Source organism: Thermobia domestica, chromosome 8 (assembly GCF_964235325.1).
Source record: "Thermobia domestica chromosome 8, izTheDome1.hap1.1, whole genome shotgun sequence".
Classification (NCBI taxonomy): Eukaryota; Metazoa; Arthropoda; class Insecta; order Zygentoma; family Lepismatidae; genus Thermobia; species Thermobia domestica.
In genome coordinates this window covers 139,618,542-139,631,921 of record NC_137461.1, presented here as the reverse complement: position 1 = coordinate 139,631,921, position 13,380 = coordinate 139,618,542, and the positions used below count along the sequence as shown (strand labels likewise).

Genomic DNA, 13,380 nt, shown 5'->3' with positions numbered 1-13,380 from the left:
GGATTTCAACGACCAAATGGTCCATCCACGCCGGATCAGAATTCTACAGTGCAGTTAACAAGGTAGGTAGTGAGTGCATATTTCAATATACTATTATCCTTGTATCACTTATACAAAATAAGCCTGTAAAAGCAAAGCCTCATTTAGAACGTAAGTGTTAAAAGTAGAGATGCAAGGGCTCGAAAAAAAACCGGCTTTTTTGGAAAAAAACTCGGTTTTTTCTGCTTTGCTTTTTTGCTTGGGAAATTTTGGGCTTTTTTCAAAATACTGCTTTAAATTGATAAAACAGACTTTGTATCGCTTCTCTATAACACAAAAAATCATTTAATTAGTGGTTGATGCTGATAATAATATAAAACATCGAAAATAAACTATGAATTTCGAAAAAATATTTCAAACAATTTTTCTTCAACATATTTACATTATGAATTCCACAGAATTAACCAATGTATATAATAAGAATTTTTTAACCTCCTATATACAAAAGTAAGCAGAGTTGGTAAGAACCGTGGTTGTTTTTGAAAATGCCAAAAACCCGTTTTTGGGGGGATGTTTAAACCAGGCTTCTTTGGTTTAAACCAGGCTTTTTTGACTTAGATTTTTTGCTTTATGTATTTATATTACATAAAACTAACTAACTAACTCTATGGCCTATGGAACCCGGAGGTTCAATGCCGCGTTCACAAAAGCTCTCCACTGACTTCTATCCTTAGCTAACTGCATCCAGTTTCTACTCTGTATTCCAATCTCTGCGAGATCCATCTTAATATTGTCCTCCCATCTGCGCCTAGGTCTTCCTAATGGTCGTTTTCCGATTGGTCTTCCAGTCAAGACTTTGAAAGCGTCTCTACTTTCTTCCATTCTAGCTACATGACCCGCCCATCTAAGCCTCCTAGACTTGACGGCCCTAACAATGTTGGGTAAACCATATAAATTATGTAGTTCCTTGTTATGAAGTTTCCGCCATTCCCCATTCCCGTTCCTCTTGGGTCCGAATATTCGTCTCAGGATCTTGTTCTCAAATACTTTCAGTCTATGTTCTTCCCTCAGAGTAAGTGACCATGTTTCGCAGCCATACAGAACTACAGGCATGATTATCACTTTATTATTTTAAGTTTCAAATTCCTCGACAGAATTCGCGACGAAAAAAGATTTTGAACCGAATAGTAACAAGAATTCCCTGCTTTTAGTCGACATTTAATTTCTCCGTGAATATGATTTTCGTCTGTTAATATTGATCCTAGATATTTGAAAGTATCCACTTTATCAAAAGTATTATTTAATATTTTAACGTATCCATAATTTGCTGTATTCCGGTCCCGACGCACTTCCATGTATTTAGTTTTCTCTGCATTTACTTCTAAACCCATGTCCCTGCAAGCGTTTAATAAGATCTCTGCATTTCTTTCTATTGTTCTCCTATCATCTCCTATTAAATTTAGATCATCAGCATATGCCATAACCTGGTGAATACCGTTCAACTGTAAGCCCTGGTTGCTATCTTTGATTTTCCTTATAGCGTATTCCAAAACGAAGTTAAATAATAATGGCGACAACGCATCTCCTTGTTTCAGGCCATTTTCGACGTGAAAACTCGCGGACAAAAATTTTCCCACCCGGACTTTACTTTGGGATTCATTTAAACATATCTTAATTAATCTAATTAGCTTTCTCGGTATTCCAAGTTCTGCAAGAACGTTGTATAATGTTTCTCTCCTAACCGAGTCGTACGCCTTTCTAAAATCAATAAATAGTTGATGTACCGGGGTATTGTATTCCCACTTTTTTTCGAGTATTTGGCGAATGGTAAATATTTGGTCGATAGTTGATCGATTTCGTCTAAATCCACACTGATAATCTCCAATAATTTCATCTGCGTATGAGGTCAGCCTTGCTAACAGAATATTTGAAAGGATTTTATAGGATGTTGTCAGAAGAGAAATGCCTCGATAATTATTACAGTCAGTTTTGTCGCCTTTCTTGTGGATTGGAACAATGATTGATTCTTTCCACTCTTCTGGCAATTCTTCCTTGTTCCAGATAAGGAGAATGAGTTTGTGTATCTTGTTCCACAATTTTTCGCCTCCAGCTAAAATTAACTCAGCTGGAATTTCATCTACACCCGGAGATTTGTGTTTCTTTAATTTCTTTATAGCGGTTTCTACTTCTATTCGGTTGGGTTCTGGAATATACGGATCTGCGGTGTGTATCTCCTTTTCTCCACGAACACTAGTTTTTGGTTGCGTGTTAAACAAAACGTCAAAGAAATCTTTCCATCTATTTAAGATGCTATCCGTGTCAGTGAGAACTGTACCGTCAGATTTCTTTAATGTATAAGCACGAGGTTGATAGCCTTTCTTAAATTCGTTGATTCCCTTATACATGTCCCGAATGTTTTTATTTTTACTATTATCTTCAAGTTCCTTAATTTTAGCTTTCAGAAAATCGCGTTTCTTTGTTCTAAAAGTTTTGGAAGTTTCCCGCCTGATATCTGCGAAATTTTGTGTAGTCATTTCATTCGGATTTTGTAGCCAGCGTAATTTTGCCTGTTTTCTCTTCTCTGCTAGTTTTATGCATTCCTGGTCGAACCATGGTTTGTTCCTACTTATTTCCGCGTGACCCAATTTTTCTTTTGCTGAAATTTTAATGCTATCTCTAATTTCAATCCAGGTATCCTCAACACTAGTGCATTCCGAATCTTCTAAAGCCGAAAATCTATTCGAAACTTCAATCTGGTATTCCTCTCTTGCCTGGCTCTCTTCTAATTTCTTTAAATTGAATCTTTCCGTTTTCGGACAATGAATATTACCCTTATTCAACGATAACCTCTCTCGTATTATCGCTGCTACGAGGTAGTGGTCAGTGTCACAATCAGCCCCTCTAAACGACCGGACATCAATTATGCTAGATTGCCTTCTTCTATCTACTAAAACGTGATCAATTTGATTATGTGTTTTCCCGTCTGGTGATGTCCAAGTGTATTTATGAACGTCGCGATGTGGGAATTTTGTACTCTTCACGATTAGGTTTTTGGATGTTGCAAAGTTCACGAGTCTAACACCGTTGTCATTACTTTCCTTATGCAGACTTTCGTTCCCTATAATCGGTTTGAAAATATCCTCTCGTCCTACCTTCGCATTGAAATCCCCTAATAGAATTTTCATATGGTATCGCATGAGTTGGTCAAATATCCGTTCCACTTCTTCATAAAAACTGTCTTTTATATCGTCATCCTTATCTTCCGTTGGGGCATGTACATTTAAAACAATAATATCACACCACCGTCCCTTAAGAGTAATAAAAGAAAGTCTGTCAGTAACAAATTCAACCCGTTAAGTTTGTTTCGCCTTGATGTTATTATGCAACAGCGGGGTTATGCCGGAAGAACTCCCATAAGCTTAAAGAAGTGCGGTCAGTAAATTTCTTAAGTTGAGAATCTCCCGCCCTAGCCATTGGGAAAAATCCCGTCATTACTTGAAATGTAAGACAATAACGGGAAAATCCTGTTATTGCTTTGCATGTAAAATTTAAAGGTCAACGTACCATAATCAGTACGCTAAAACTGAGGTATTAAATTACAAATTTAGTACCGGTACGTAGATATCATTGAAAGTCCAATCCAAGCTAATGTTGGAAGCTACGTAGGCAATCGATAAATTATGCCAATTTCTATCAATATATTTAAGCAATATTGGCTTCTTTATAAAACAACACGCATTTAGGCATGCAGAAATTTACAATTTGGTTTGTTTCGTTTATTTAGGCTTAACATCCTTACGAAATACCGAGGTTATCAAGGAGAAGACTTTCGCTTAAACTGACATCCGAACCGCTACTTGGGTTACGCATGAAAGAAGGTTTGTGGTTTGACCGAAAATTGAACATGGGACACCTTGATTAAAAGGTGAAAGGGAAATAAAACTATTGCAGGTGGTTTGATATCTGGAAACGTTACCATGAAGTTCACACGATTCGCATTTTTCATTTTTCATTTTTTTTTTTTTTTTTGTGGTTTAAACCAGTTATTAAAAAAAAAAAATGGTGTAAACCAGCCAACCCTAAAAGTAAACACTTCTTTTTAAAGAATACACAAATAACTAGCAAAATAGTATGTAGTATTTTTACTTCAAAATATTCCATACCCTCTTTTTGAAACAAAATAAAATTAAAATAAAACATAAGAGAAATACTTAGATTTATATGATACACTTAAAGGCTGCACATCTAGAGCTTTTGGTTCTGTATATTCTTGAAATTCTACAGTTAAGTTTTATAGAACCATCATCATAGTTTACCCAATCCTCAAGTTTTCTGAATTTTTAACAAGAGAGATTCAACATATCATTACGGAACTCCCCCCCCCCCCAAAAAAAAACTACGGAATATATTTAAGTTAAGCTAAATACAACTCCACAACAAACATGACTGAGTGATTAGCTTTTGCGCTTCTATCGGGAAGTCCAGGATTCAACCAGCATTCGACCATTCTGACAAAGCTTTTCTTCATTCCATCTGTGTATGTAGAAATAGTGCGTGTACTGTGAGTTGGGCGACTTCCTTTCTTATTGTTTTTAAATCGTTATTATTACTAATTACCAGCAGTGACGGTTTTGCGAAGGTTAGGGGGGCGGTCTTTCGGACTGAAGCCCGTTCCCCAAAGTTGCGGAATGTCTGCAACAAACGAAATATCTATTACTTATGCCTTTACTCATAAACTTTAAGCTCCCGTCAAATAAAAATTACGAATGTTTAAAAAAACTAAACATTAGTAAGAAACCCTTCCCAAAATACTTTTCTAAATCCGCCACTGACTCTCAGTATAAAATGATTTTTAAAGTTGTATCCGGAAGATTATTGCTAAACATATAAACGAAACGAAATATTATGCCTGTACTCATAAACTTCAAGCACTTCCCAAATAAAATTAGGACTTTTTAGGAAACGAAACAATCAGAAAAAAACCCTCCTAAAGTACTTTTCTAAATCCGCTGCTGATTATTTGTATAAATTGGTATTCAAGGTTGTGTCCGGAAAATTATTGCTAAATCACTTCACAGCTACAGTATAACAGAAATATGGAAGTACGGCTTGACGGATATATTGAAAAACGTACGCTTTGACGGATAAATAGAAAAACGGGCAAGTTTAACTTTTGCGCTAGAAGCTAGAGTACTAAAAGCTCTTAGAAATGAAACACGGATGACAAACTAGAGAAGAAAAGAGATGTCGATAACTCAAAAGTTAAAATAAAGTTAAATAGCCTCTAAAATTACCCTCAAATACTACATTCTTCATGTTAGCTTTAATTCGTAAAACACGTGCTCCATCCATCTTGATGGTGAATTTCAGAGCGAAATATCACATTCAGGTCATGGAATTCTTATCTAACTATAGAATATACTATAAGAAAGCTATTTAGATAGAATAATCATGAAGTTGAAAAAAGCCAAAATTTCCAAAATTCTCGTTTTTTTTCAAAAAAGCCGGCTTTTTATGTGAAAAAAACCATCGATTCAAAAAAGCCGGCTTTTTTGCATCTCTAGTTAAAAGTGTATTTACCGTATTTGCCGGGGTATAAGACGCACCGGCGTATAAGACGCACCCCCTTTTTTGGAAACGATTTTCGAGAAAAATATAATATGTGAAAATTTTATTAATTTCCATTACTTTTTGTTCAAGCATTTGTTTTATTTTATTTTACTTTAATGTAGGTATTTTACTTTAAGCATAAAATGTAAACAGATATACTGTAAAAAGACAACAAAAAATACATGCACTTATATCAAAAATACAAGAACATATTCCATGTACGTTACATTCACCTAAATGGCTTGGACAGAAAGAAAAGAGAACAACAAATAAATACACGCGTACATGACAAAAATACAAGAACATATTCACCTAAAAGGCTTGGACAGAAAGATAAACTTGTTTTGGCACATTGGAAGACGTCAGTCATCACTGTTACTGTTATCAGCAGAACTTAAAAACTTCATCTCTTGCCGTTTCACCAGAAGCAGAGCTACCACTGTCTTCATACAGTAAGTCGTCCTCAGAACAATCCATATTGTTATTGATTCAACATTTTTTAAATGATTTTATGACAGTTTCCTTTTTCACTTCATCCCATGATGCTTTCACCCATTCGCATATTTGTGAGATACTCGGTTTATTTCTTCTTCCTGTGGGAGTGACTTCGAAATCAGCAGACCTCATCCACGTATTCCATTTCTCTCTCATGCATCCCTTGAAAGGTTTGTTGATAGAAACATCTAAAGGTTGAAGCTGGCTGGCTTGTCAATCCTCCCGGTATTACGGCTATGTGCGTTTTCATATCATGCAGTTTCTTCTTGACAACCTCTGTTTTGTGGGCACGAAATTCATCCCAAAGAAGTAAGGACGGTTTCCTTAAGAGTCCTCCAGGGCGTCTGGACCACACCTTCTCTATCCACATCTTAATTCCGTTTTCATCCATCCAACCCTATTCATGAACGTGAATCACTACCCCATTTGGTATTTGTTCTTTTAGTAATGTTTTTCTTTTAGATACCAAGAATGGCGTCAATTTCGTTCCATCTGCACAACATGATAACACAACAGTGGAACGCGTTTTTTTCATGACCAGTGGTTTTCACAGTAACAGTTTTTTTTGCCCTTTGAATCCACTGTCTTATTTGAAGGTACATCAAATATGAGAGGTACCTCATCCATATTGGCTATTTGCGAAAGTTGAAATTGTTTACGCTTTCTGATTTTTAAAACATATCTGTGAAACTGTACAATTTTGTTCTCATATTCAGCTGGCATTCTCTGTGCTATTTTAGTTTCTACACGCATAGAAAGGCGATATCTTTTCATGAATCGGGAACACCATGTTGTTGAACCAGTGAAATCAGTGATACCTGTACACTCTGCCATAGATTTTGGTTTGTGGATTATCATCTTTGTAGACACTGCAATCCCGTCCTTCCTTTGGTCCTCAACCCATTTTCCTACATCCTCTTCGAGTTGTGGCAATTCCTCTGCGAAGATTATGCTTAGATCGCTTTGCTGCTGTAAGTTCATTTCCTTGTTTTCGCCAGGTGCGAATCATCTTTTCTGTAGGAGGAGGACCAAAATGACGTTCTGCGGCTCTATTCCCATTAGCTTTTGCATATTCTATAACCTGCAGCTTATAAGCTATGTCGTAGCTGTGCCTCCGCGACATTTTAACAACTTGCCACGATAACGAAGATTAAAGAACTGAAGCAGAACACGATGCGAATCTTTCTTATCCTTAGTCATCTATTCATAAACAATGCAAAACATAAAAACTGTGGTTACATGTACTAAATAAAAGAATACCGTCATCCTTTCAAAAGCAATGCGGTGAAACAACAATCGGCGGTTACAAAACAACACGGACTGTTTGGTCTTTATTCAGCGGTTTACAAGAATCATGCCGACAAGTTTTGCATGCATATTCCTTTCGGAAAAAACAATGTTATCGGTATCATTGAAATATTCAACCTTATGTCAGCACTTTCTTGAACCCTGATTTCAACAACACAAAGGGGAAGCAGAGGCAGTGAAATATGATGTCTTCGAATTACCGTTAGTTGCATAAGACGCACCAGCGTATAGGACGCACCCCAATTTTACCGACAATTTCCAGGGAAAAAAAGTGCGTCTTATACGCCGGCAAATACGGTAATTTGAGTGAAGCATGACGGACAGAATGAAAGAATTAGTTTTCAAGAGAGGTCAAATTAAGGCCAAACTCACTCGTTTTAAACTTTTTGTAGATAGTTTTACAGAAGATCAGAATATTACGCAGTTAGTGTTACGTTACGAGAAAATAAAACAGTGCTATGATGAATTTGATGCAATACAATCCGAAATAGAAATGTTACAGGGTTCATCAGAAATTGATCAGGAAACGCAAGAAAGAGGGCAATTCGAGAGTACTTATTTTGATTTAGCAGCTAAGGCGGAAGTGTTCATAAATCAACACAGCTCCAGTGCAAAGAAAAATGAAAACAATGAAGCAAGTAATTCCAATCCATCAGTTAGGTTGCCAGTGATAAACCTTCCGACCTTTTCTGGAAGCTACGATGAGTGGTTGTCGTTCTATGACACGTTTCAGGCATTAATACATAACAATAACACATTGCAGCCAGTGCAAAGGTTTCATTATTTGCGTTCTTCTCTACGTGGGGAGGCTCTTGAAGTAATACAAGCCTTGGAAATTTCTTCTGAAAACTATGACGTAGCATGGACTTTACTCAAAGAACGTTTTGAAAACAAAAAGTATATTGTTAACAAACACGTCAAAGCTTTATTTGAAATGCCAATGGTGGAACGTGAGTCGGCTGTTTCGTTTAAATCTTTTTTAGACAGCACAGTAAAACATTTGAGGGCTTTAAAATCATTAGGTCAACCGACAGAAAGCTGGGATGCATTACTTATTTATTTGATTGCGACCAAACTAGACAATACAACACATAAGGAGTGGGAGAAAACACAATCAACGAATGAATTACCGAGCATGTCACAGCTGACACAATTTTTACAGCAGCGTTGTCAAGTTTTAGACGCAGTTGATAATAAGCGTAGACCTAAAGACACACCCTCAGTTCCAAGTAACAAATATCAACAAACAAATAAGGCAGGCAAAAAGAGTTCTTACTCAACGACAGCACACGTAACGTGTTCCGACAACAATGCATGTCCCAGCTGTAAAGGCTCACACAAATTATTTCAATGCCAATCATTGTTGAGAAAATCTATAGGAGATAGAATTAAAGAAGTTAAACGTCTTTCTTTGTGTATAAATTGTCTCAAACGAGCGCATAAGGCAAATGAGTGCTTATCAGGTAATTGTAAAATATGCAATAAAAAGCATAACACATTACTGCACTACTCGCGTTGTCCATCGCCCACTAGAGCGAATGAACCACAAGTTGAAAGGGAAATAGGTCAAGGTCAGAACACGCTCGCTGCGACCACATCTCTCGAGCAGGAATGTGAAGGTAAGAATATTCGTTCTACAAACAGTGTACCGCAGAATCTTAGGAGACCACCAAGCATTATGCTATCCACAGCTGTAGTATATGTTAAAGATAAACAGGGTAATTTTCAAATGTGTCGAACACTTCTCGATTGTGCTTCTCAGTCCAATTTTCTAACAAACAGAATGGTTCAATTATTGGGACTAACAAAGAGTAATAGCGTTGTACACATAAATGGTATAGGTAATGCTAATACAAGGTCATGCCATAGCGTTCAGGCTACAATTAAGTCAAGACATAGCAATTATTCAGCCACATTAGACTTTATCATATTGCCGCAAATATCACAAGACTTGCCTATGGTTCGTGTAGACACGTCATCGTGGGAAATACCTTCCAACATTGAATTAGCAGATCCTAACTTCAACATACCACAGCGTATTGACATGTTATTGGGGGCGGAAGTATTCTTTGATCTACTTTGTGAAGGACAAATAAAACTCAAGGCAGGGTATCCAACCTTGCACAAAACATTGTTTGGCTGGATTGTAGCTGGAAAAATAGACAATCAACCACACATTTCGACAAATGTGTGTCACCTCTCCACAATAGAAAAAATACACGAGCAATTACAAAAGTTCTGGACGATAGAAGAATGTTCAACGAAACATCCATTAAGTCAAGAGCAGGCAGAATGTGAAAGACACTTCAAAGAAACACACCGGAGAGACGAAACTGGGAGATTCATCGTTAGACTTCCCTTTAAAGAAAATGTGGGGAATCTTGGTAAATCCAAGGAGATTGCAACGAGAAGACTTTATTCAATGGAAAAAATGCTTATGAAGGATACTGAGAAAAACAGGGCATATATAGCGTTCATGAAAGAGTACGAAGATTTGGGCCATATGGAAGAAATAACTAGAGCAGAGAGCGATACAATGATGCCAGACTACTATCTTCCCCATCATTGCGTAATGAAGGAGACCAGTACTACTACCAAACTCAGGGTTGTATTTGATGCATCGTGCAAAACAACTTCTGGACTTTCATTAAATGACACGATGAGAGTCGGGCCTACAATCCAAGAAGAGTTATTTTCCATAACAGCAAGATTTAGGCAGCATCAATACGTCATGACAGCTGATATAGAGAAGATGTATCGCAACATTAGGGTACATGATTCAGATGCAAACTACCAGAAAATACTGTGGAGAGAAAACCCTCAAGAAGCAATAAAGATATATCGACTCAAAACTGTAACATATGGTACTGCAGCAGCTCCTTTCCTAGCCACTAGATGTCTTCAGCAACTAGCCATAGAAGAGGAGAAGAATTTCCCTAAGGCAGCAGAAGTTGTAATGAGGGATTTCTATATTGATGATCTTCAAACAGGGACAAACACGAAGAAGGAACTACATGAATTACAAAGTCAACTCACAACTCTTCTGCAAAGAGGTGGTTTTTGTTTGAGAAAATGGTGTAGCAACGACACTTCACTGCTTTCAAAAATACCCAGTGAACTTCAAGAATCAAATTTCACTATTCAACCAAATGATGATTGCATCACAAGAAGTTTAGGATTGTTGTGGAATCCCATTAAAGACACATTTTCTTTCTCTGTCAAACCAAGAAACAACCCTCAACAAATCACAAAGAGGACTATTCTTGCTACAGTAGCGAGCATATTTGATCCCTTAGGATTAATAGGACCAGTTATTCTTAAGGCAAAAATATTTCTGCAACGTTTGTGGGAATTAAAATTGAATTGGGATGAAGAAGTTCCAGCCACATTGCATTCAGAGTGGGAAACTTTTAAGCAGCAACTTCAAGAGTTGGAATCGCTACATGTTCAGCGGAAGGTTATTCAAGAAACACAATCGCAGGTAGAAATTCACGGATTTTGCGACGGATCTCAGAATGGATATGGAGCTTGTATATATGTAACATCTAGCACAAAAAATGGAAAATTCACAGCAAACTTACTATGCTCAAAATCTCGAGTAGCACCTTTGAAGAAGACAACTATTCCTCGCCTAGAACTTTGTGCAGCTTTGTTACTTGCACAGCTAACTCAGAAAGTAATACAACCATTACATTGCAAGATCGATAAGGTTGTTTTATGGTCAGATTCCACCATTGTATTAGCATGGATAAGAGGACCTTGTTCTCAATGGAAGACGTATGTTGCAAATCGTGTGGCGGAAATTCAACAGTTGACTTGTAACTATGAATGGAGACACATCAAAACAGAGGAGAATCCAGCAGATCATATATCGAGAGGATTAACACCGTCAGAAATTCTTGATAATGAATTATGGTGGCATGGGCCTTCCTGGCTATCTGAGAAATTAGACTCACAGACGAGGGAAGATGTTTGTGACCTAAGTGATGTTCCCGAGTGACAAAAGAATACAGCAGTAATGGTTTCTACAACACCGTGTCAACTCTTAGACAGATATTCATCATTAAGAAGATTGCAACGTGTAACTGCTTAGTGTCTACGATTTGCACACAACATGAGAAGACCTAATTGTGACAGACAGCATGGACATCTTTCAGTAAGTGAATTACATGAAGCACTCGAATGTCTTATTAAACTATCACAGCAACAAGCATTTCACAAGGAATTAAATGCATTGAGATCAAGAAAGGAAGTCGACAACCAAAGTCAACTGAGAAATTTGAACCCATACTTGGATGAGAGGCAAATCATCAGAGTCGGAGGAAGATTAAATGCAGCAGATCTTACTGAAGGACAGAAACATCCTATTGTACTTCCAGCTAACTGCAACTTGACAAAGTTAATAGCTCAAGAAGAACATAAGAAGCTATTGATGTCGGGTCTCAATTATTGTTATCATCCTTGCGACAATCGTATTGGCCAATACGTGGAAACTTGGTTCGTCAAGTTGTGCATCAGTGTGTCACATGTTTCAGAAACAATCCTAAAGATGGTAAACAGATGATGGGAGATCTACCAGCTGACAGAGTTCAACCAACAAGATCATTTCTTCACAGCGGCGTTGACTACTGTGGGCCCATTTACCTTAAATCGAGTAACCGAAGGGGAGCCAAACTCCATAAGGCATATATAGCACTTTTCGTGTGTTTTGCGACTAAGGCGGTTCACATTGAAGTTGCTAGTGATCTAACTACAGAGGCGTTTATTGGAGCATTAAAGCGATTCATGGCTCGTCGAGGAAAATGCGCTAAACTGTATTCTGACAATGCAAGTAACTTCGTTGGTGCAAGAAGGGAACTACAAGAATTGAAGACTTTATTTGAATCAGAACACCATAAAGAAAAATTACATAATTTTCTAGCGGCTGATAACATCACGTGGGTTTTTATTCCAGCAAGATCACCAAACTTTGGAGGCTTATGGGAATCATCAATTAAATCTCTCAAATACCATTTAAAGAGAGTTGTGGGGAATGCTTCACTCACCTACGAAGAGATGAACACTATTTTGACAATGATTGAGGCTTGCTTAAACTCTAGACCCCTAACACCATTATCAAATGATCCAAACGACCTACATCCTTTAACACCTGGTCATTTCCTAATAGGCGACGCACTCACTACCATGTCAGAACCTAACTTGAAAAATATTCCTGTCAACAGACTTTCGAGATGGCAATACATACAACAACTTCATCAGCAATTTTGGTCCAGATGGTCAAAGGAGTATCTATCAAATCTTCTAGAACGATCCAAGTGGAGAAGAAAATTTCCCAATCTTCTGGAAGGTGATTTGGTGCTCATCAAAGAAGATAACATTCCACCTCTAAAATGGAAAACTGGACGTATTGTGCAATTGTTTCCTGGGAAGGACGGAATAGTTCGAGTGGCGACAGTGAAAACTACCAGAGGTACAACAACAAGATCTATTCGTCAATTGTGCCCGCTTCCTAAGGAGAGTTAATGTGTTGGTGTTATTCATAGTGTGTACATTGTGTGATTCATAGTGTGTTGTGTTGTGTGTGCATTATTTTGTTTATGTTTATATGATTCATTCATAACTTGTGTTGTCTATTGTTGTCTATATTAAGTTCATGAACCAAATTAATCATTCATAGATTTGTTGAAGAAATTCCTTCAAGGCGGGCGGTATGTTCAGAACTGAGCGTTCTTCTCAATAAAAACTAACGCCAGTAAGTAAACGAAGAGGCAGCAACATAAAAACTAATACTTTTCTCCCCAGCAGGGGCGAGAGTGTGTGTGTAAAAACGTGACACCAAGAAAGCAACGATAGCTACGTGTATTGTGTTAATATCGCATTAATCCACATATAATAATGTGCATATAGCAAGTTTGTTTGTATTTTTTGAATTCATATAATCTTGTGTGTTATAAAATGCAAATATATTGAACAGTCTCAAAGCAACGT

General features: G+C 37.3%; 2 protein-coding genes across 2 annotated transcripts; both read left to right on the top strand.

The window, feature by feature from the left end:
- Positions 1-7,705: 7,705 nt before the first annotated feature.
- On the top strand, positions 7,706-11,392 carry LOC145692319 (uncharacterized). The gene has a single exon (XM_081767617.1). It carries the CDS (start codon positions 7,706-7,708, stop codon positions 11,390-11,392), a length of 3,687 nt encoding a protein of 1,228 aa, XP_081623743.1.
- A 563-nt stretch (positions 11,393-11,955) lies between these two features.
- LOC145692317 (uncharacterized) lies at positions 11,956-12,915 on the top strand. Its single transcript, XM_081767616.1, has one exon. It carries the CDS (start codon positions 11,956-11,958, stop codon positions 12,913-12,915), a length of 960 nt encoding a protein of 319 aa, XP_081623742.1.
- The last annotated feature ends 465 nt before the right edge of the window (positions 12,916-13,380 follow it).